Consider the following 25,017-nt stretch of genomic DNA (forward strand, 5'->3'; position numbering starts at 1 on the left):
AAACCATCTTTTAATTTTATATAAAGCATTACAGAATTTGCATTTTTGTGGTAGTTGATTGTGTTAAGTCAGGCTTACTGTATCCTTAACTACTGTACTGAAATTTGCTGGTGCTGTTTTAGCTGTATAACAATTACTTGAAATACTTGTGTTGAAGGACAGGAGTATTATTTCTGACTGCTGAGTGCTTTCTAGTGGTACAACTAATGACATTCCACAAATTACTGTGTGATGATTGTATGCAAAGGGACTTCATTTGCTGTAATGTTTACACTGTGAAAGGATTCTAAAAGTCTGTAGCTTAACCTTAACCAAACTATGCACAGAATTCAAGCGGTATGGCTGGGCTGAAAACCAAAAGTTCATTTCTTTCTACTGAGTTCATATTTTCTATGTATGTTTTCTTAATATTCTGTAATAACAGCTTTGCTCAGGTATCACTGTTACACATTTGTTCTCATTTGTGAGAACACATTTGAAAATAACTATTTTCTTGTGTTAACTTAAAAAAAAAAAGCTGCAGCATGGGCATGTGTTTCTTTTAATGTTTGCAAGTCCTAATTTGCTTTCTTTGTTTCTGGAATACTAAAATAATGAGTAAAGACATGTTCATTTTTAAAATTTATTTGAAGTGCACACGACAGTGTGTCTGCTTTTAAGCTTGGTGATTATTCTTGAAGTAAGTTTTTTCAGCTGAACTATGATAAAAAGCTTTGAAATACACAACATGAACAAGTAAAACTCTAGGCGATCACGTTAGTTTGCTCAACATCTTATTTATGGTCTTCTCTTATTCCCTGTTTATGTCTCCTGTATGCTCATTATTTTGCTTTCAAGCATACTTTTGGCTTCGTCAAGGGAAGATCATGCCTTTTGAACTTGGTCGACTTCTTCGAAACAGTCACCAAGGCCATTGATGAGGGAAAGGCAGTCCATACAGCTTACCTTGACCTTGCAAAGGCTTTCGACACAATACCCCACTCGGGTATTGTAAAACTTACCAGCTTAAATGTAAACCCATATGTCACAAGATGGGTTGCAAACTGGCTTAAGGACAGAACCCACAGGGTTAGAGTTGCTGGCGCTATGTCAGACTCCAAGCCGGTCACAAGTGGTGTCCCACAGGGCTCGGTCCTTGGCCCCCTATTGTTCGGCATCTACTTCTCAGAAGTACAGGCCAACATGGGAGGACTACATGATCCTGAACATCGAGTACAATGCCCCATTCGGGATGTATCTCACCCGACATCTGCAGCAATTGGAGAGACCCCAAAAGTTCCTCACCAAAAGGATAAAGGGACTCCAAAATCTGTCATATGCTGCCAGATTGAAGAAACTCCAGCTCTATTCAGTCGCATACCGCCTGCTCAGAGGTGACATGTGCCTCACATACAAGGCCATGTCCAACCCGGAATTAATGGACATGCTCCACCTCAAAAAATCCAAATCCACCAAAACCACTAGAGCAAGCGACTTAAACCTTAGCACGGATATAAATAGGACGTGCTGGAGGGATAGATTTATCACTCAGAGACTCCCTATGCTGTGGAATAAAATCCCGGTCCATGTGAGGCAGTGCACCTCGCTGGCTCTGTTCAAGAGAAATCTTGACCTGTGGATGGGAGATCGTAGGTTTACCCCGGGAATCATCTCTGTGTCACTACTGGACAGAGGCACAACAAACTAATGGGCACAGTATTTTTTCCTATAAGGGGTGGCGTAAGCCACAAAAATTTGGGCTAGGCTTACAAATGCCTTAGGGCAGATAGCCTAGTATAAACCTATGAACCTGTGAACTTGTTCAAGTAGCACATTGATATAATTTTGGGCTAGCTGGCCAGTGCTAGAGTGGTGCATGGTGAATATTCCTTCCAGTCATTGTTTTCTAATCATTGACCTCTAAAGAGCCCAGAGTTGCTAGGGAGTCTGTTTATAGCAGTTTATAAAAACAGAAATGCTGTTACTGCACATTGCTTGCAGAGCAAATTATTATTCTATGTAGTGTTCATAATTCTGTACTGCACAAGTGTGTAAGGTGAAAGCACAAAGCAGCGAAACTGGGTTTTTTTTTTGCATATGTGTAGTGTACGAGTAGTGAACTAAGAAAACTGCAGATGAAAGTTGAACTGAGAATTATGCAGGTAATATTTATGCATGTTTGTGTAAACTGCACATATGTGGCAGTCTGCTTTAGCTTTATAAATTTCTGAAGTTGACCAACAAGTGTTTTCTTATGCTAATGTTGCAAGACTTTACTTTGGCAGCGTGGCAATGGCAAGTGGATATGACACACTTTGCCCAGCAGCCTAACTTTGCAGGTGTCCATTGAGTGACACCAATTTATTTAGTTTGCAAATAAAAAGAAAACTGAGTTAGAAAAAAAGAGGGTTTTGCTGAGAATAGATCACTGTTTTCAGGAATGCATAGGGGAAGAGGGAGAAAGATGTAAAGAAACAATAGCAGGTATGATTGGCGGAACATAGGCAAAAGAGTTTTGACAAAAGACTTGTGTGATGGCACATGACACCTGTCCAGGCCCACCACAATACACACATAATCCATCCAATGCTGAGTTTCTAAAGATTAACTTGCCTAAACCTCAGTGACTTCTAAAACACAACAGAGGCACAAAACACACTTGGCATATTAAGACTACTTCCTCACATAACACAAATAGTCCCAAAGTCACAAATTCTGAGACCGTAAGGCAGGCATCAACCCAATCAAACATTGTTATAGGTGACTTCAGTGTAAGACATACAGATGTGCCTCCTTACCAGGCTGTGTAAAAAGAGAGTGATGGTTAGTTGCTTGTCTGGTGCCAGGATCTGTCAGATCATGCATTCACCCAAGTCCTTTAACAGCAATTACCAGTATGGCTGTATCGTAGTTCATGCTGGTGTCAATGACTTGAGGTGTACCTCAATGGATTATATGAAGAGGGAGATGATGGAGCTGTCAGACTGTGTCTAAGGCAGGTATGAGCCTAGGACTGAGCAGCATTCTACTTTCTCTAGGGATGATGCAATGATATGAGCAAAAAATAATTGACTTCAGTAATTGGCTTAGTTTTTGGTTTCATTCAAAGAAGGTCAAATATTTGTCAGCATAGGAGGATATGATTGACAGACCACACTGCTTGACCAGGGATGACCTGCATCTGTCCTCTCTAAGGTTTTGATTATCGGCAAATATGTTATCCACTCTCATAGTGCCTTTTTTAGGCAATGCCAACATGATAAACCTACAAACATTGACACAGTGGTGCAACAGGTAGCGTTGATGCCTCACAGCAAGATTTTCTTCAGTTCGATGTTCGGCTAGGATACCTTCTGTGCGGAGTCTGCATGTCTTCCATGTGTTTGTGTGGGTTTTCTTTGGGTACTCCAGTTTCCTGCTACATTCCAAAGACATGCAGTTGGTGGACTGACACTTTACAGTGGCCATAGGTGTGAGTGTTCCTGCGAATGTATGGTACTTAAGAATAGTCGGGACAGGGTTAACCACACCCGGCAGTGTGAACCTTTGCACTAGATGATTGTCACTGTTAAAGTGATGGTGTAAAAATGGGAAAAATAGGTTGTGGATGGACGGATAATGAAACAAGCAAAGGAAATATGAAGTTGTTACTGATCAGTGCTAGGAGCTTGATCAGGAAACTCCACTCCTGCAAGCTTTTCTCACCATTGAAGACATTGAAGTCTGTGTAGTGACTGAAACATGGTTTAAAATAGTGGAGAGCACGCTGACTGTACAGGGCTATAGTGACTTCTAAATGTCTAGACCAGCTACTGCTCGGGGGGGGGGGGGGTAAAGGTGGAGGTGTGTTAGTCTACATTTGGAAGAGATTCACATCAAGGCTGGTAAAGTAGCGTGATGCACTACATCTTCCTTATGTCCAAATGATAATCACAAAGGTCCCATACCATATATTAGCTAGCTGTAGAGAGCCTTCTATGACAAAAGAAAGCCACATTGTCTCTCTGTAGGAACTGAACTAGAATCACTCAGTACTTAAACACAATACCAGTTTCCTAGGTGATCTAAATTATCCAACAATAGACTGAGAAACCTACACCACCACTAGTGCACAAGTACAGAGATTCCTGGACCTTGTCGATACAAATGACCTTCAACAATTACTCAGAGTACTCATTGGGGAAATAACATTTTAGATCTTATCTTTACCAATATGGGAGCATCTTACACCATCCCTTGTGTAGCTTAGTCAATTGTTAGGTCTGACCATAAAGCAGTATCCATAGAAATAAAACTGAAATTGGAGATCCCTTCCACACAAGGTACCTTTAGAAATTTAAGACAAACTAGCTACTCCTAAGTGATACATTGGCAAGCTTCAAATCCCCACCAAACCCAGTTAACTTCTCTGAATATGCAGAAATGTACACCACCACACTATACCAGCATGTAAACAGCTGCATAGATGTAGCTGTATCCAGTAGGAACAAGTGCAGGGCAAACCCTTAAAATAAACTCACATGGTGGAACCATAATGTCAACAAGCTTTATAATAAAAGGAAAAGAATTTCGAGCAAAAGTAAGAAGAGCAATTTCCAGAATGTTAGAGCCCTTGTCACAGAACTAGACAAAGAAATCGGGAGCTTAATAAAATCCACCAATGCCAAATTTGAGACTAAAACAGCTATTCAAGACAAAGACAATCACAAGCATTTTTAGTTATGTTTGTAATCTGAAAAGCACAACGCAGCAGTACACTGAGCTGATTGTGAGTGATGTTACCTATACTGATACTGAAGATATAGCTAACCTACTGACCGATAAATTTAGCTCTAACTTTACCCCTCTCTCCCCTCTGTCTGTCCCTCAAGATATACCTGAAACTGACTTACCTCCAACTATCACACAAGACCAAGTCATAAAAGTGCTATCAAAAACTAAAAATACTGCATAATTGTGTCCCGACAATATCCCTGGATGCGTCTTAAATAGCATGCAGCACGATTTAGCCACTCCCCTAATGACACTTTCTAGTCTTGGCCTCCATATAGATTTTGTACCAAGCGAATGGAGAACAGCTACTGTCATTTCTCTGTGTAAGAGAGGACCTTCTACAGACGCAGGCAGTTAAAGACCTGTAAGTCTAACCCGCCTCATATGCAAAACCATAGAAAGGCTCATCATGGAATTAATCAATCAGAACATAGGGAACCTCCAAACACTAGACCTGTCTCAGTATGGATTCATTAAGGGAAGATCATGCTTATTCAACCTTGTGGATTTTTTTTTTTTTGAAAAGGTTATCAAAGAAATAGATGCAAGCAAAACAAGTGCACACCACATACCTCGATCTGGCCAAAGATCTGAAGTAGTTAACTTAATTTTATCTGCAACCTGTGGGTATTCGGATCCATATCGGATCTGAGCCGGCAACTTTTTTTCTAGCATCTGCTCCAAGCTCCTCTACCTACCCGTAATGCACTACCATCTCCCACCTTCCCTTAGATCTCGATTGCCACGCCAGTAGTGAGCATGGTGGTCTCCTTCGCTCTGAGCTCAGGGATAGTAAGTTCATAAATAATTAGTATTTAGTGTGTGAGAGTTCGTTATTTCCCTTCCTCCCCCACTAGTATATCGCTTGTTCGTCGGTTTAGTTTAAAAAAAAAAAGTTTTTTGTTTGTAAAACTCTGTAGAGTAGTTGTTAGGCCTGCCCTTCCCCTACGTGTGTTTTGTGTGTGTGATTTTGTAGGTAGTGGTGTTTGGTGCAGGATCATGGCTGATCAGCCAAAATCAGTCTTTAAGAAATGCACAGAGTGTAGCCATAAGCTCTCCCCAGCTGATGGTCACACTCTGTGTGTTATTTGTTTGGGAGTGTCACATTTGTCGACACAATGTGCAATCTGCACTGGGTTCAACCCTAGAGCCCTCAGGAATCGGAAGGTCAAATTGGTAGCTAAAGGCCTTCTCCCTACATCTATGCTGGAGTCTGCCATGGCCTTGGTACCTAGTACTCAACCTCGCACCCAGACAGGGACTCAAACTCCCACTTCTTCAGGTGCTGGTTCAAGTAAGGAAAAAGCTGCAGACAGTGTAGCGGACAAAGACAAGGACAAAGAAAGGCGCAAGGAGGATAGGACAAGAAAAGGGATAGACCTCGCAATAGATCCCCGGACAGGGAGCTCTTCCTTAGCCCCCCTTCTAAGTCCATGAGGCCAGTTTCTCCACGGCTTCAATTAACTGCTGCATATGCCACTAGACCCAAATTCAACCCATAGCTAGCAAAAGTTTAATAGAAATAACGTCATTGAGTCCTAGTGGGGTTGAAGCATCCAATAAAACCTGCCACCAATACTCTTTGTATGATAATAGGCCCTTGAAGTCTCCCCCCCATGTCAAGTTGAACACTATCAATAATAGCAAACTTGAAATAGTGCCTGTCTCCACATTTTTTAATATGTCTAAAAAGAACATTCTTTTCATCTTTTGTCCTGATACTATATAAATGAGAATATATCAGTTTATTAAATTTCCTCTGTTTTTCCTATATAAAATCCTGAGCATGCCATGCATTTAACCATATATACAATCATCTCAGTGCAGCTTACCTTGTTTGAATATTATTTTTGTACTATTTATATTTTCCAATGTTATACTTTTTTCCTGAAGAATGTGACTGCACTGTTTACAACTGCCACATTTTTTAGTATAAGAGTCATAAGATATTGGTTTTAAATTCCTTTTCTCTAAATATTTCTTTGTTGTACCCCATCTTATACACAAATCTGGGTCCAGTCCCTAAAATACTAACTAATTCCTCCTCATTAGCAATAATATTCCAATTGGAGTCAAGATGTTCTTAACTTTACTATATATGGTCCATATTCCAACACACAATATTTCCCATATGATGGACTATCTTCTAGGGAATGTACTGGTGGATCATCAGTCAGCCCTGATGCATAATATAAGCCCAACAATGGTTTATATTTAAATGTCCATCCTTGAATAGTTTGCTGACTAACCCTAGCCATCATCTTGTCATCATACCCTCTTTCATGGAACATAGTCGTGATATGTGCCACTTCCTCTAGCATGTCTTTGTATACAGAAGTCATTCGGTTGGCACGTATGATCTGTCCTTTGTAAATGTTGATAAACCTGTTCCTGCGATGATAACTGGAAAATTCTAAATAACTGTTGGAAAAGGTATTTTTTCTATAAATTCTTGACTTAAACCCAGATCCCATTTTAGAAACACATGTGTCTAAGTAGGGTACACCAAAATCATTGCTATACGAAGTGAATTTTAAATAGTTGCTACTCTGATTGAGATATATTAAAAACTGGTCCAACCTGTCCTAAGTCCCTTCCCATAATATATATATCATCTAAATAACGTGAATAATATTTAATATATTGCATAAACTGGCTCTTAAAGACCTTAGTCTCTTCCCAGTCTAACATAACCAGGTTAGCGAAGATGGGAGCATATGCTGCTCCCATAGCAACGCCCCTGGTTTGTCTAAAGAATTTACCCTCGAATTGAATGTAATTATGTTCATGGACAATTGACATCATGTCCATTAATAAGCTTGCTTTGTCCCATTCAAGGTCTGCATATTTATGTATGATGTTAGCAAATGCCTCTAATCCATCAATTTTAGGGATACAAGAGAAAATGTCTACAACATCTATGGTTACAAATAACAAATTGTTACTTCTCAAATATGTAGGATATTTCTTCAAAAATTCCCATGAATCTTTCATCATATGTGGAATTTTGTTGTAAATATGTTTCAAGTGAAAGTCAATAACTGAACCCATAGGGAAGGTTTTGGAATAACTACCCGAAATAATAGGTCTAAATGGGGTGTCTATTGTATTTTTGTGGACTTTAGGGATTCCCACTATAGAAGCTAACTTGGGATGTTCCACTTTAATAAATTTGTGTCTATAGTGATTCTGTTATCTAACAAGAATTCTTCTATATGTAAATCAATCCTATTGTAAGCAATATTAATCTCATTCAAAGATACAATTTCATAATTTCCCGACGTGTAATAAATCATATATTTTTGAAGAATATACCATACTGTCAAAAAAGACAATACCACCCCCTTTGTCGGGTTTCATTATTCTAATGCTGTCATAATTTCTTAAGAAGTCAGTAAGGACTTTTGGTTCTTCCAAGGATTAATTATAATTAATCTTTTTACCTCCAATGTGATTTTATAGTCTATATACTTGTTGTGTTATGGATTTGTCATAAATTGAAATACTCTGATGCATAGGGGGCACATACGTGCTCTTCTTTTTTAACCCTTTGCACTTGTAGTCTTGCTTACTAGAATCCTTTGTAGTGTCTTTGAACATGACACTTAAATTAAGTTTTCTTATATCTTTTTATTTCACTGATTCAGTCAACAAGTCTAAATTTAGTAGTGGGGATGAATTTCATCCCTTTAGAAAATAAATCAAAGTGTACAGTTTGTAATGGGTACTCAGTGTAGTTGTAAATCTTAAAATTCTTATAATTGCATACTGCACCTTCCTGTGTAGTTATTGTTAGACAAATCCTTGTTGTTCGTCTGTAAGACCAATGGCCCTTGATTACTTAAATTCTCTTGTTCTTGACATTCCACTACTGTACCTAATATTCCTGTTGTTGTCTTCTCCAATTCCATCCCCATTTCCAGTCTCTTTGTCTTCTCCTGTTCTCTATGTGAAAAGAATTATAGTCTTGATTGTTCCTTTGATGCCCATATGAATAATGAACATTTTCAAATTCTTCACTGTAAACCTTTTTAGAATATTTAGAATCCACTTTGTATTTGTCCCATATATATGCCCTTCCCTTCTTATATTGTTCCATATCTCTACAAAACTTCTTATTTTTGGGAAAATATATTTGTTTGGTAGCATTGTCAGCTACATTAAACTGTTTAACATACAGTTTTTCCCATTGCGGGAACACTAAATCATTCCTAATAATCTCATTCAATTCCTCCACAAGTCTCACTAATTTCTCATCGTTATATTTAATTAACATTTGCATATATTTAAAACCATATTGATTAAAAAATGTGTTAAACTGTTGTATAGTGTTGTCAGTCAAATCAATTCCCAAAGGGCATTTAAAAAATCTAAGTCCCATAGGGACTATATTATGTTCCATACATTTGTTAAAATATGCATTGTCTAATTTAATATTATTAATATTGTTCAATTTCTTACCCAGGCCATATATAATGTCCTTTAATGTTTCTTTAGGAACCAAAGAATTAACATTGTCTACTACTGGGTTATTGTTGTCAAATACACAGTTTTTGTCCAAAAATGTTTTCAAAAGGTGGTTGGAATTACCACCTTCTCTGTTAGTCTTATTAGCGGACTCCACAACAGTCCCAGTCCTTTTTTCATTATCATCACTTGGTTCTTGATGTATATAGGTCTTTTGGGACATCACCTTCTTCGGTTTAGTACCCACACGCTTTGCTTCCAAATCCAGGTCCGCAAAGGACCAGTCAAAGGTGAAGTCCGATATACCCAGCTTGGTATTGTTCTTTTTATTGATTGAATGACACGTAGCTGGTAAATCTATCAGTTTCGAACAGTCATTACCATTCCCCTGGCCGTTTGGTATACCTGGTGAATGTGTGGTACTATTAGAATTGTTGAAATTTCCAAACTGTTGTTGGACATCCTGAAATCCCTATAATGTGTTGCACCATTGGTTTCAACTTCAAGAGCTACAGAAACTGGTGCAACATTGTTGAAACCTTTGTTATGTTACCACTGGCTGTGACAATATTACCAAATCTAGTTAACAAGTCAGAAAGTCTGCTTACTTCTCCCTGCAACTCTGTTAGCTCTGCCTGAACTCGAGCCAAATCACCACTTTGCGTACTGGGGGGAATGCCTGGATTGTCGTCTCGATCAGATTCCATGGGCAAAACCTGAAGGAACCAGCACAAGCAACGTTCCAAGCAACTACTGAACAGAATAAAACATAGAATGTTGACAGTCCCAGTGTCTTGAGACGAAACTCACCAGAAAAACGGCAATTCAGCAGCTGAAAAGTGTGTACGAAAGCCAGTGGAACAAATGAAACAAATGTCTTCAAAAACCAGCGATATCCACAGCCAAACTCTCAGCATTTAAACTTTTTTTTAAAAGCCAGTGGAACAGATAAAACAAATGAAACAAATGTCTTCAAAAACCAACGGTATCCTCAGCCTTTATAGGATGCTTCAACCCCACCAGCACTCAATGACGTTATTTCTATTAAACCTTTGCTCGCTATGGGTTGAGTTTGGGTCTAGTGGCATATGCAACAGTTAATTTGTGATTATAAGACACAAACAGGCATACCAAATTTTATATTTATTTATATTTATATTCATATATATTCACATCATATTGATGGTACAATTTTGTTATAATATTTTTATAGACAGGCAGATTTAGGACAAGATATATATTTTGGTCATTGTATATTGTATTGTTGTTTAGATTCTTATAGTTTTTATAGGACAGTTTGGATGGATATGTAATAATTTGTTCTGTATTACCCAGGAATTGTACATATAAATATTTAATACTAAACTATTTTTAAGGTTTAGATTTATATTTTGTAATACATATTATATACTGTATTTGTTCACATTGTGATTAGCATAGACAGGATTTTTATAATAATAGGTTTTGCACTATGTGTATTTTAGGTGTCATATACCTTTAATATGAAGCATTGTGTATTTTGAATTTTGGTGCCAAAAAGTTTATTTAAGTGCTGAGAGGTTTATTTCAACTTGTTCTGAAGAAGCTTGCCATTCAGTAAGTGAAAGCGCTTAACCTTTTGGATTATTCTGTGTTTCATTTAATAAAATTATAGTTTGGCTGAGGATACTGTTGGTTTTTGAAGACATTTGTTTCATTTGTTTTATCTGTTCCACTGGCTTTTAAAAAAAAGTTTATTTAACTGCTGAGAGTTTGGCTGTGGATATCGCTGGTTTTTGAAGGCATTTGTTTCATTTGTTCCACTGGCTTTCGTACATACTTTTCAGCTGCTGAATTGCCGTTTTTTGGTGAGTTTCTTCTCAAGACACTGGGACTGTCAACGTTCTATGTTTTATTCTGCTGTGAAACTTGGATTCACTTCAGCAGACTTTCACATAAGCTCCACCACCTCTCTAAAGCCCTGTTGATGAGAGGCTGCATCTCAGCCTGGAGTTGGGGCTGCTCCTGGTGGTGGTGACTGGCGTCCTGAGTTTGCCTGCAAAGCGAAGCAGCAGCTTCTACACACTGATGTGGACCCTGGTACTTGCTGGCGTTTTGGATTTGTCCCATGATGGAGTCGAGTACTGCAACAAAGATCCACCAGATTGTTCAGGACCAGTATAAGGAGACATAATGGGAAGAATGCAGTCATTAAGATAATGCAGTTGATTGAATATTGCAAATTAAGTAAAATCTTATTTCATGAAAGGAGAAACCTCTACAGGGTCAGGGAGCAGCCTCTCCAGTCTCCTGTGGTGGAGGTGGCAGTTCATTTCCGGGTCCTCCTGTGTTGTGAAACAAAATAGAAAAGGTAGCATTAGCATAGTACATGCATTAATACTTTTCATTATGAAGAACAATAGTATGCTAAAGTGGTATGTTAATTTCATGTGATGGGTTCACTCCTGTCGGGATACTGTTGAAATGTTAACAGTCTGTGCATGTCTACAGATTGCTGGTACCTACACATATTCCCCCCATCCAACTAGAGGAAAAAAATGATTAAACCTATGCAGAAGATATGACTTGGTCTTTATTTGTGTAAGTGTTATCCCTCCAAAATGTCTGCCTTGGGCCATTAATATCTTGACAGGTGGCATAAAATGCTGTGATATTTGTTAAAATGTATCTGCTATGTGCATTTACATGCAGAGAAGTACAGTGCTGTGAACTGTTAAATATTTTTTCTTTTTTACAAAAAAAAAAAAAGGAATAAAATTTGCATAAACATACCTTAGGCAAAGTATTTCTATGACTGTATGCTGATTGCATTTGCAGTAGACTGTCACAATTCAGCGCTGGCATTACAATCGCACTATGGAGACATAGCCATCTTACAAGTACTACTGAATTGCATTAATGAATACCAAATGAAACAATATTTACTGAGCGACTCTGGGCACTGCTTCTGAACATCTGACATCTGCTGGGCAAGCTAGTGTGGTTGATATTGCTGCAGGCAGTAAAAATGATGACACTATTCACTTCTGTGGATTCCATTTTGAATAGATAACTCGACTACAGCCCAATCGATGCATTAGTTTTCTTAAATGGACTGAATTAAGCAAATTGTAGCCTCTCTCTCTGATGAGTACAGGTGGAGAAATAAGCTTATCTAGTTTTTATACACTTGCACACAGCTTGCAGTTCTGGACGGAGCTCAGCCAGCACTAAGCAGTAAAATGGTGGCTATTCTGTGAAACTGACACACCTGTGGTGTGAACACCTGATGCAGCCCTGACTGTAAGCATTTCATGCTGCTGCACTAAGTGCGTTTGTGCACATGAGTGATTTAGACAGCTATATGTGTATTGGCCTGTCATTCATACTGGTGTAAACTTGCTTACAATGATGGTGACCTTTACAAGTGTGTAGTAATGTGACTCATAGAACACTCTCATTTACGCAAGAACTACATAAACTTACAAAACTTTGAAACATTATGTGCCTCTCCTTTTTGTGTGCCTCTGGTTACCTCATTTCAGTGAAGATAGCCAGAAAGCTAAAGTAAATGCAAAATGTAGTAAAATTACAGTCAATAGTGTGAAAGGGTGAACATACTTGTAACATTTCATTATGGTAAGAATAGTGCAGGAAGTTCTGCAATACTGTTAATAGAAACATCTGTTACTACTAACAACTGCGCTCAGCAATTTCAGCATATGCACTTTGGAAATTCTGTTTTTATCATTTGCCACATTTCACATTTTCATGTTTGTTAGTATTGCTAGTACGTGGTTAAAGCACCGTACAGGACCATTGTGCAGACAATTTTTTAAACGCCTGAATTAAATTCTCACCTAAGACATTAGGCACCCATTGTTAGTATAAAAGAAAACAAAATAATTAAAATTTTCATGCATTGTATATTACGTATTATTTTTTTTAACAATTGCCATACCCCCATTATTATATACATTGCTCTAATTTACCTTACCTTAAATCTCACTCCTCCTCCTGAGCATTATTATAGTTTCATAGGTATGTACTTTATTGTAGTTTCATAGGTATGTACTAGGCTAACAACCACCAGGGCCTTTATAAGCCTAGCTGTGCAACCCTTTCCAGTTGCTTTCCATTGTAACATGTGCATCTTATTTGGAGGGGAATGTTAGAAGGCTGCTAAAACGTTAATTGCATAATATATTGTGCATATATTGTTTCCATACATTTCATTTATTTCTATGCAGTTTGCTCATTCCCTTTCCCAAAGATCCCACCGTCCCACCATCAGTTAGATTACCTCCTTTATAATATTCAGTACTTGAGATGCAATTGGTCTACATTTTGATTTTCATTTTGTAATAGATAACTTTTCTGACAACCAGTAACATTAAACTTAGTATATCAGGTGCCTAAACATATTAAGTTAAAGTCCCAACTCAAAAGAATAATTTCTTTAGTTACAGCTTGTGATGACCGTGCCCTGGCCCAGCAATCAAGGAGCCTCAATCCTCACCACTAACACCAGGGAGGTAGTCTCCTAGAAGAGAGGAAAGGATAATTAATACACACAGTAAAGTACAGTTTCCCTTAAGTGCACACAGCGATCACAGTCAGTCTGGGGCTGGTTGCTGTCTTGCTCACCAGGTCCGCAATAAGACTCCCCACTGGCACAGCTATAGGGTCCAGATCTCAGCCTAGCTGGGCAAGCTAAAACCTCCAGTACCCTCTCTGTCCAGCCAGTGCTTTGTGTCCCTGCCCAGGTAGCTGACACAACACACACACACACACTTTGCGATAAGTATTTATAAAACTTCACAGACACTCCTGGGAAAGGCTGTCACAGATTCTCCAGCTGTGCCCCTTTACCCAGACCATATGGTAGTAATCCCTGCCACCACCCAGCTAATAATATCAGCTACTAAAAGGCCCTTAAAAGGGTGTCCAATTATTACTGTGCAATATTATTATCCAAAGGTAATGTGACTATTCAGTCTAGGCTTATTGGGAAAGGCTTAGACAGTAAACTCTATAAATATATAATGTACTCTAAAGCATAATTTATCTCTTCATAAACCAGCCACAGGTAGAAGGTTTTAAAAATATTTAATAATAAATAATTAAAACACAAGACAAAACTACTACACCGCAGATATATCTAAGAGTTCAGAGATCACACAGAAACTTAAAATAATACAGTAGGACAGGTCTGATTTCAAAGAAAAAAAATACCTAATTAATCTTTACTAGCTTTAACTATTCCTACAAGAAATCACAGTGCTAGAAACTTACATGTGAGCTTAGGCAGAGTGCTGAGTTAGATATCCAAGATCAAAATGCTCTCAGTCTCTTGTGAGAAAACAGTATTTAAACATTACTAACAAACATGTCTGCTGGGTCTCTCCCAAATTACATCATGTTGACACTTAGGTTTTCCCAGGCAAACAGACTGCATTATTTAGCAATTTAACACCTACTCAGAAACTTACAACAATATAAGTAATTTCACATGTATACTCTAACAGAAACCAGAGCAATAAAGCACATTTCACATCTAAATTCTGGTCATAAGCTTTAGCCTTAAAACAATGGGCATGAAACCTTCATCCAGACTCACTGGAGCCAAATTCTAACATGAAAGGGTCACAACATGCTTCACTGGGCCAGTAGATTGCAATGTTGTCACATATTTTGCAGTTCCACATTTCACAGTATTCTTTTACACTCAAGAAAACATGCCTGTATATTACATTTATTTACAAATGCCAGAATTATATATCAAATTATGTTTGACTAGGCTGGCAGCTTTCACCCATCTCTCCCCAGTCATCACACAGCTATTTACTCTCACAACATTTCTGACCGGGTGTAGTGTAGAAATTTTTTTTAATTTGCTAAATCCTTATTTTCTCAAGAAACATGTTCCCAATTACCCCTCTACCATCACACCACCAGAATTTGCTGTCTACCTTCAGAAAAATTCTCTGAAATTTGCTTGGGATATGACAGTGTCTATACAAACTCTTGCAAGCAGGAATCCTAAACCTTCTGGACTTTGTAGCCTACTTGGGAGCCATACAGACATCCTCCCACTGTTCCTTTGTAAATTGCTTTTCCAGTCTCTCACTTCCCTGTCTCATCTAATTTCCTCTGGTTGGGTATTAAAGTTTTCATGCAATATTTTATATGTTTTACTAATTCCCTTTTTAAACAGCAATTTCTATTCTATAACTCTGCTTAAAACTTTGCCAGAGCTGGTCTTTCACTTAATACTCCCCTGTCCCTTTCGGTTTGTCTGTACTCTGTCAGTCCCTGGTGGGAAGGCATTTTCTAATCTGAAGTCCATCTTTCAGCTTAGTCTCATCCCAGTCTATCACCTTTCCCTTTCTAGTTATTTGTTCCCAGTATCTTGGTTCATTTGTCAGTTTTCTGAAGTAAATTCCAATCCTCTCTTGCCAATTTTGTATACCCTACTTGTAGTCACCCTTGTTGGCAAAATCTCTTATCTGATGTTGTCAGTCTTTATTCATTCTTGAATGGGACTCTGTTCCAATCCTCGGAACCAGCTCGGCCATTATACAGCTCATGCCAGCCAAAACACTCTTGAGTTAAGTCTCTACCCACAGTGCCCCTTTCTCCATTACCTCAGATCTCGTTTGCTGCTCTGTCAGCAAGTAGCATCAGCCGTTGCTCTCAGCTAAGTCTTATAAAAATGTTTTCTTCCAAGATATATAAATATATGTAGATAGATATATAGATATTTACTACTGTGAGTGTCTGAATACTATATCCCTTATTATTATTAACCCCCTCTGGCTTTCTTACCTCTAGGGGTGTTTTTCTGTACCATCGTTGGCACCTCCTTTCCTTTTCTGATTACCGTTTTGGTGTTCTTAGCTACCATAGTTGGTAGATTTTTCCATCTGTCTTTAGTGTGTGTGTGTGTGTGTTTAGCGCTTGTTTATCTCAACGCAAAATGGCAGAAAAACAAAAAGGCAGTTCTAGGTTCAGATAGTGCCAGGACTGTGGAAGAAAGATGCCCAGCTCTGATGGGCATCTTTCCTGTGTTTATTGTGAAGGAGCTCCTCACCTAGATTTAAATTGCAAAATTTGCCAGGCCTTTAGTCATTGGGCCTTGGTCAAGCATTGAGATAAGCTCATTTTAAAGGGCTTACTAAAGATCTCTTTCAGTGAAGCCTTGACCAAGCCTGACGCTTCTAAATCTGACTCTTCCAAAAAGAAGAGCCACTTGGTGCCTGCATCCCACAGCACTCGTGGGCCCAAAACATAAGAGTCTGGTTCCGACTACCTCCTCGGAAACAAAAGCTAAGGTACCAAAAATGCAAGTTCAAGATTCCTCAACACCAATTGCTACTGCTGCGGTGCCTTTGACACCAGCACCGGCATATTTTGGTTTCTGGTTAGGGGCCGGCCTCTCCTACAGCAGGCTTTAGCTACCTCCTTGGTGTAGACACCTGAACAGGTTTTTCCCAAGACAAGGTATTTACCTTCATAAACCCCTTTGCGGGCCATTTGTCCAGTCCCTTTCCTAGAACGACCAGAGTCCCCTTCAGGTTTTTCAGTTCGATCCTCCAGGAGTCTCTCTCAGGTAGACATTGTGAGATTGGTGGATCAGCTGTTGGTATCCAGAGGTATCCGTGCCCCTTCTCAAGGTACAAACCATATGTCTCCTGGTGGATAGCCAACTGGCTCACAGGACCCAGGAAGTTAGAACTGGGGAGTCCACCTCTACGAAGAAGCTAGTCACATATGGATTCCCTCAGCGATCAGTCCTTGGACCCCTCCTTTTTGGCATTTACTTCTCAGAAGTCAAGGCCAATGTCAGTGGTCTCTGGCTGACTAAATTTGCAGATAATTGCAAATTAGGAGCTGTTATTGATTCTTGCACTGACACAAATGTTCTCCAAGAGGGACTGACGCAGACAAATAACTGGTGTCAGAGCCATGGACTAAAACTAAATGCCAGCAAATGCATAATAGCATCCTTTGGGAAGTCTTCCATCCCTGGTAACTATCATATTGATAACACACCCCTTAGAGTTGACCCAGTAGTCAGGGATGTAGGGACACATATAGATAGCAATCTAGCCTTTGATCATCACGTGTCTGCAGTGGTGAGGAAATCATTCTGTGTTGTGCAACTTATGAACAAAGGTATGTCATCTCAGTCCAAGGAAGTCATTGTTCCACTGTATTCATCATTCATCAGACCTGCACCCTTTGGTATGTACCTAACCAAGCATATCCAACAACTGGAACGTTCCTCACTAAAAGAATGCAGGACATACATAATATGTCCTGTGTAGACTGCTAAAAGACCCTATCCCTGTATTCTGTCTCCTACAGGCTTTTGAGGGGAGATCTATGCCTGGCATACAGGGCATTGCCAGACCCCACTCTGATGGACTTCCTGCATATCCACAAAACAAAAATTACCAGAATTACCCATTCTAAAGACTTAAACCTTGCATGTGATATAAATAGGACCTGCTGGAGAGATAGGAATGTATCCCAGAGATTACCCCATTTATGGAACAGGTTCCCCATCCATGTGAAGCAGAGTTCCTACCTAACCCAATTCAAGTGCAACTTGAACAATTGGATGGGAAACTGATCCCTGGTCTGGCACCTATTTCTCCAATGCAAACGGGTAACCTGTAAATGGGTCATCTTCCAGTCCCATGCTTGCACTTATCAAGGGTATCAAAACTTGTCAGAGATTTGGGGTGCATGGCTAGGCTTAAAAAGGCCCTTGTAGTCGTTAGCCTAGTAAACACCTATGAAGCCCTTTTCCCTTCTGGAGTTTGGGTGTCTTCTCCAAGGACTCCTACACGGTCTCCTCCTCTGACTTCCACCAGAGCTTTGGAGCCCAGCACTTCGATCCTCGCAGTGCCAGCTGCCTCGGTACAGTTAGGCATGCCTTCCTCGCCACCAAATGTGGCTCTGACTTCTTCAGTTCCCTCCTCGGAACCAGTAGATTCTCAGGGCTGAGACTCTGCTTCTAGCTCAAAGGGTCTTGGATTGCCTCCTGTTTTTTATGCGGAGCCAACCTTGGCTCTTGGGACTCTGTCAGTTGCTGGTCCTTCCTCAGCTCCTGTCTTGGTGGGTGAACTCTCTGAGTGGGGTATGACCTCTTTTCTGGGCTCCCACTCCTCTTTGGGGGACCATACCTTCCAGGTTATGGAGAGAGCTTTAGTCTCTGCAGGCTGTCAGCTGGTTCTTCCTGCACTGGAGCATCATATTACCATATTTCCTGGCCCAGCACCGACACCAATCCCCTTGACAGGACAGTGAGCACCAAAGCTTCAGGTTACCCCTGCACAGGGCCCCTCTTCTTAGGATGCTTCTCCAGAGATCCCCACTGAGGAACCCCCCCCCCATAAGGAGGCATGCAAGAGGAAGCACCCAGATTCCCCGGAAGAATCTGTCAGTGAAGATACGGATTTTGATGAATGGAAAGGTTCACCCCAGTCACCCCCTGAAGTTATCTCCTTTGGAGATATCCTGGAGATCCTCAAACAGAGGGGTAACTGGAATCCCCAAGACCTGACCTCAGAAGAGTCAGTGTAGTTGCAAGCGTTCAGTGCTCAACCATCTACTTACTGGGTGACCCCACCCACTGACTATCTAATTAAGCTGATCACGCAGCGGACTTGGAAGGCCTCTCATTCCATAGACGCTATTCCCCGAAACCAGACAAAATTCTTTCTCTAACTGGAGAACCACCAATATTGAGCCAAGGGTTTAGCAGTAGATGCTATGGTAGTGGCGGCTGCCACCAAGAAGGAACTTGCTGATGAGAGTCCTGCTGTACATCCTTCTAGCTGGGAGCAAACTTTAGTGCTACCTCTCTTTGAACCAGCAGCTACTTGCCTTCTTAAACTCTTGTTCTAGTAGCTATCACTTCCACCAGAAGAGTCTCTGAGATCCAGGCATTATGTGCGAAGCCCCCCATATATCATCTTTCATAAAGACAGGGTGTCCTTGAGAACTAACCCTTCCTTCCTTCCTAAAGTGGTTTCTGAATCCAATATTAATCAGACTATTTGAATTACCAGTTTTCTTTCCAAGGTTTTCCAACAGAGGTGAATATAGCTTACATTCATTGGACGTTCACAGGCAATTGTGTTTTTACGTGAACAAGACTAAAGAGTCCAGGAAATCAAATCCACTGTTCATTTCCTTTTCTCATCCAACAGTTGGACAAGCTGTATTAAAAGTGGGTCTACGCTTCATTGACCTTCACACATTTTACTAGATTCCAGAGAGATCTGATTAAGGAGTTCTTGGAGCCTCTCGCTGGAGCTGTGTCTGAGGTGCAGGATAAGAAAGCCTCTCAGCTAGCCACCCTGGAGTCTATTTTGAACTTGTCCATGCAGTTTATTGCACACGCAGCCGAAGGCATGACTACAGTATTGGCTTCCGGCATTGCCATGAGGTGCCATGCCTGGATGTGCTTGTGTGAATTCGCAGAGCCCTTCAAGTCTTTCTTCATCAATGCTCCTTTTGACTGATCATTTTTGTTTGGCCCCAAGGTGAAGGACACACTAGCCAGGTGTGAAAGGGATGGAATGACCCTGTCTGCTGTAGGCATTATTTTTTCTACTCCTCAGCGATCCTACTGAAGGAATCAGAGGAGTGGAAAAATGTGTTTGAAAAAGTCCCAGGGGCCTTTCCTGGACACACATGGTGGCGGCTCTCCTCAGAGCATAGGGGGAAGCTCAGATGGAAGACGCCAACCACAAGGCAGATGTAGCCCATGAAACCTGAGTTCCAGAGAGACTTTCTCTGAACAACCCTACCGACTCCTGAAAGGAGGCCCGATTGCTTATCTCTGGAAGCAGTCGGGAGGAGACTCTAACTGCGCTCGACAGCCTGGCTGCAAATAACCTTCAGTACTTGGATGCAGAGAATGTACTGCAGTGGTGGTGCTGCGGTAGCGTTGTCGCCTCTCAGCAAGACGTCCTATTTGATTCTCAGCTAGAGCGTCTTCTGTGAGGAGACATGCGTGAATGGGAATACCTTCATTGAAGGTTGTGCATCAGGGCTGGCAACTCTGCACGTAAAATTCCACTGCCAATCATTAGCTGACCGGAGTTCCGCTGTGGCGACCCCTAACCAGGAAAAGCCGAAAGACACAACAACTTGGATGCAGAGAATCATTACCAGAGGCTGTCATATTCTCTTCACCCTTCTCCTGGGATCTCTGAGAAAAATCCCTGATGTTCCACCCAATCAGAGGGATCAAGCAGCCATAGAGGTTCACAAGCTGCTAGAAAAAAGTCATCCCAAGAAGTCCCACCAGAGCAGATAGGATCTGGATTTTACTCCAGGTTCCTTTTAGTGCCATAGAAGACATGGGACTGGAGGCCAATATTTGACCTCAGCTTTCTGAGCAACTTTGTTCAGCAGACAAAATTCCAGATGGTCATGGTTCAGTCTATTCTCCCCTTTCTAGGGGAAAACGATTGGATGTGATCTATAGACCTTCAAGATGCGTGTTACCGCATAAAGGTGGACAAATGCTCAAGAAGGTTTTTCCCCTTTCAGCTAGGGGCCAGTCATTACCATTTCAGAGCATTGCCCTTTGACCTTACCACAGCCCCCAGGGTGTTCACCAAATCCATAGCAGCAGTCATGGCTGATGTGAGATTACACGGATTCTGGGTGTTTCCTTAGCTAGACAACTGGCTCCTCACTGCCCCTAGCAGGCATCTACTGCTGTAAGCCACAGACTTCATACACTTGTTCAGTGCCCTGGGCATAAGTCAGCTACGAAAAGTCACAGCAGTCTCCCATTCACCACATAGAATTCATAGTAGCCCGCCTCAACATGGTTTCGTGTGCAGCTTCTCTACCCTTTCACAGGCTCCAAAAGATAAGCTCATTCTGGTAAAAAAACAAAGTGTCTGCTCTATTTGTTGTCCATGCCCTAGGATCTGTGACAGGGGCCATCACCCTAGTCCCTTTGGTGAGATTTCACAAAGGATACTTAAGTGGCTTCTGGCCTCCCAGTGGTCCATTCTTTCTCATCCGATGACGCACCTGGTCTTAATAAGAAGATGTTGCAAAAAGAATCTATCCTGGTGGATGCAGTCAGAAGAAATCCTAATGGACCATCCCTTTGTTTCCCTGCAACCCAAGGCCATAGTGACCATGGACACCTCCCAGGTGGGGTAGGGGGGGCATTATCTGGGAAGAACAGTTCAAAGCCCTTGGTCTCCACAAGAGGCCAACTTGCACTTCATTATCATGGAAATGAGAACAGTGCTCCTAGCATTGCAAGCCTTTCAATTTGCTCTTCCACTGGGAACAGTTGTGATCCAGTCAGACAATGTCAGTGGTATGGTATATCATTAAACAAAGGGAACCAAATCCTACCACCTTTGCTGGGAAGCTCGAAGTATGGTAATGGGTGATAACTTCCAATCTCTTTCTTGTAGCAATGCATATCCCAAGGAGTTCCAACATGGTAGCGGACAAGCTGAGCAGACACATTCTACTGCCTCACGAGTGGTTTCTCAATCCCAGAGTGGAGAAGGAAATCTTTGCTGATGGGTCCAGCCTTGCTGCAATTTCTTTGCCTCCCCAATGAACAACAAGTGCAGCAGCTACTTTGCCCTAATCCCCCCTCAGGGGGAGTCTCCGAGAAACACTATCTTTCTCTGTTGGCCCTGGGGTCTTCTTTATTCCTTTCCTCCATCTCCTCTCATACCCCTCTTCCTAAAGAAAGTCCAAAGGTTGCAAAGCAAAGTGAGTCTTATTGCTGTCTTTTGGCCCAGGTAAATTTGGTTTCCCTTTCTATGATCTCGCTTGATTCACCAACCATGGATTCTGGACCCAGTTCCAGACCTGCTCTCTCACCCACAGGGATTGGTGCACCCCAATCTGCACTCTGTCTCAAGCTCACAAGCATGGCTTCTCCAATTCCATTAATTTCCAGGCAAAATATCTTAAGGATGTGTACTATCATATAAAGATGAACAGTTGACCCAGAAGATTTCTATGCTTCCAGCTGGGAGACCGTCACTATCAGTTCAGAGTTCTGACCTTTGGTCTCACCACAGCCCCCCAGGGTGTTCACCAAATGCATGGCAGATGTAGCAGCTCAGTTGAGACTGCAAGGATTCAGAGTGCTTCCATACTTAAGATGACTGGCTCATTTCTGGCCAACCAGGCATCAGCTCATCATGGCAAGACAAAAAGTGATCCAGACAGTGCTCAACTAGGAATCACCATACACTATCAAAAGTCTCATCTAGAACGAAGTCAAAGTCTAGAGTTCATAGGAGCACTACTCAATACAAAATCAACTATAGCCTTACTTCCCCTCTCCAGAGTTCAAACAATAAGATTGCAAATGAGAAAGATAGTTTGCAGTACCACAATCCCAGCCCACTTGGTCCTTCAGGGTTTGGGGTCAATGGCAGCAACAGTAACATTACTATCCTTAGCCAGGTGTCACGTGTGAGTTCTTCAGTGGATGCTGTCCTCCCAATAGTTAATATTTCATCTTCCTTTATCTGCTCCAGTACAAATCACCAATATATTCAAAAGGGATCTACTGTGGTAGGTTCATTCAGAAGAGGTTTTACAAGGACGTTTATTCATCCCTTCTCATCTCAAGTCCATTGCGACCATGTATACTTCCGAGCTGGGGGGGGGGCATTAACTGGGAAAGACAGTCCAAGGCACTTGGTACCCCAAACAGGCCAATTTGCATACCAGTGTCCTCGAGCTGAGAGCAGTGCTTTCAGCATTGTAGGCCTTTCAGAATGCTCTCCCTTCAGGAACTATTGCGATTCAAGCAGACAACATGTGAGTGGTTTGGTACATCAACAAACAAGGAGGAACCAGATCTTACACCTTGTGTTGAAGTGCTCAGGGTTTGGCAATGGGTAATGTCTTCCAACCGCTTTCTTATTGCAACACATATTCTGGTGAAGTCCAACGTATTAGCAGACAAACAGAGCACGTACATCCTACTACCTTGTGAGTGGTCCTTCAACAAGAAAGTAGGGAAATTGATTTTCTGACAATGGGGAAAGCCTTGCTGCGATCTGTTTGCATCTCCCTTGAATAAGTGCAGCAGCTACTTTGCCCTCCCCCCCCCCCACAAGGGAAGTCACCGAGGGATGCTGTTCTCCACAATTGCTCCCCCCTGTCTACTTTATGCTTGTCCCCAATTCTTTTTATTCCAAAGTTCCTACAGAGAGCTGCCACGTTGAAGAGTGAAGTCCGCCTCAGTGTGCACCCTATTGGCCTCAACAGATTTGGTTCCCCTTCCTATGGCCTCATTTAATTCATCAAGACTGGATTCTAGACCCAGCTCTAGATCTGCTGTCTCACCCGATAGGCATATTTCATCCGAACCTTCCCAATCTCAAGCTGACTGCTTGGTTTATCCATTTCCAGTAATAGCCAGACACTGCTGTTGTCTCCTGTTTGCATCATTTTATTTTCTCTTAAACCATCTACAAGTAAACTTTATGTCAGTAAATGGAAGAGATTCATACATGGGCTGTTCAAAATCATATTGATCTCTTTTCTGCCCCAGTTGATAGCATTATCAATTTGTAGACCCTACTTTTTAATCAAGGAGCCAGTGCTTTAACAGTTAAAGTTTAGTTTTCAGCAATTTCTAATTTCTATAGTGGATGTGATGGTTCCTCACTCGCTTCTCATAAACTTTGTAAAAACTTTTTCAGAGGCACACTCCTTTTAAAACCTCCATTTGAAGATCCTACCCCTTCATGGGATCTTAATCTGGGATTGCAAGCCTTGATCACTCCACCCTTTGAACCTGCACATGACTGTGGTCTTAAATTTCTTTCTTGGAAAACTTTTATTATTGTTGGCCTTCCGCCAAACAAATTTAAGAAATTCAGGGTTTGTCTGTGAAGCCCCCATTTATGTACAACAAATTGGATATCCCCTTTTCCAAGGCAGATACATGCTCATTCAGCCAGGTTTGTAGTACCGTCCTCTGTTTTTCATTCAAGAGCTTTCATGGATAAAATATGTGCTGCAGCAACTTGGGCTTCCCCTCCATACCTTTAGCACTCATTACAAATTGCATTTGATATTAAAAAGTAGAGCATCATTTGGCTCAGTGGTGCTTAGGAATATCCTTCCTTGAGTCCACCCTGGGATTTAGGTAGTTGGGGACTCTGTCCCATCAGTTGAGGACAGAAGGACATCCGATAAAGAAGTTATGTACTTACTGTAAAATTTCATCTGTGTTTAATTTCTTTCTTCCTCAACTCCCCGCCCATCATCCCCCATCCTTATGTTTATTTTCTGGAGGAGTGAGTGGATTTACGTGTAAATATTTCTTGTATTTCAACCATAATAAAGCTCCAGATATAGCCTTGTCTAGACCTTTTTCTATTTTTACTTGTATGTTTCTTTATATCAAACAAGCTCCGAGGTAATTGTGATTGGTGCTTTCTGGGTAAGAGAGAAGCTTCAGAGTTCTAAGTTGCCATTAGGTTTTGCTATGACCAAGGGAAACCCATCAGTTGAGAAAGAAAGAAAATGGACAACACAGATGGAACATTATGGTAAGTACATAACTTATTTATATTATGGCTGGGGGGTGCTGGGTTTGAGCTAAGTTTCAGTTCGAGTAAGAATATTAGGCTTATGTTGGGTAATCCAGGCATGTAGTTCAGCACTTTTATTTCTTGCACTTCTAACATTTATTCACCAAAAGTTAGATTACGTGAGTTCGGGGTTGACCTTTGAAGGGTTGGAGTTGTGTGTGGAAGAGAATTGCCTTGATGTTCACTGTGA

At 41.0% G+C, this 25,017-nt stretch overlaps 1 protein-coding gene across 1 annotated transcript in view; it reads left to right on the top strand.

The window, feature by feature from the left end:
- Positions 1-25,017, top strand: part of LRCH2 (leucine rich repeats and calponin homology domain containing 2) — a 2,522,829-nt gene that overhangs the window by 1,007,365 nt on the left and 1,490,447 nt on the right. Inside the window, exons 4-5 of the mRNA XM_044057297.1 lie at positions 1,908-1,924; positions 10,770-10,792. Of these exons, the coding sequence (XP_043913232.1) occupies positions 1,908-1,924; positions 10,770-10,792 (40 nt within the window). The remainder of the gene's footprint in view (positions 1-1,907; positions 1,925-10,769; positions 10,793-25,017) is intronic.

The sequence above is a fragment of the Protopterus annectens genome, chromosome 15.part0 (genome assembly GCF_019279795.1).
Source record: "Protopterus annectens isolate FY-2018-M chromosome 15.part0, PAN1.0, whole genome shotgun sequence".
Taxonomy (NCBI): Eukaryota; Metazoa; Chordata; order Ceratodontiformes; family Protopteridae; genus Protopterus; species Protopterus annectens.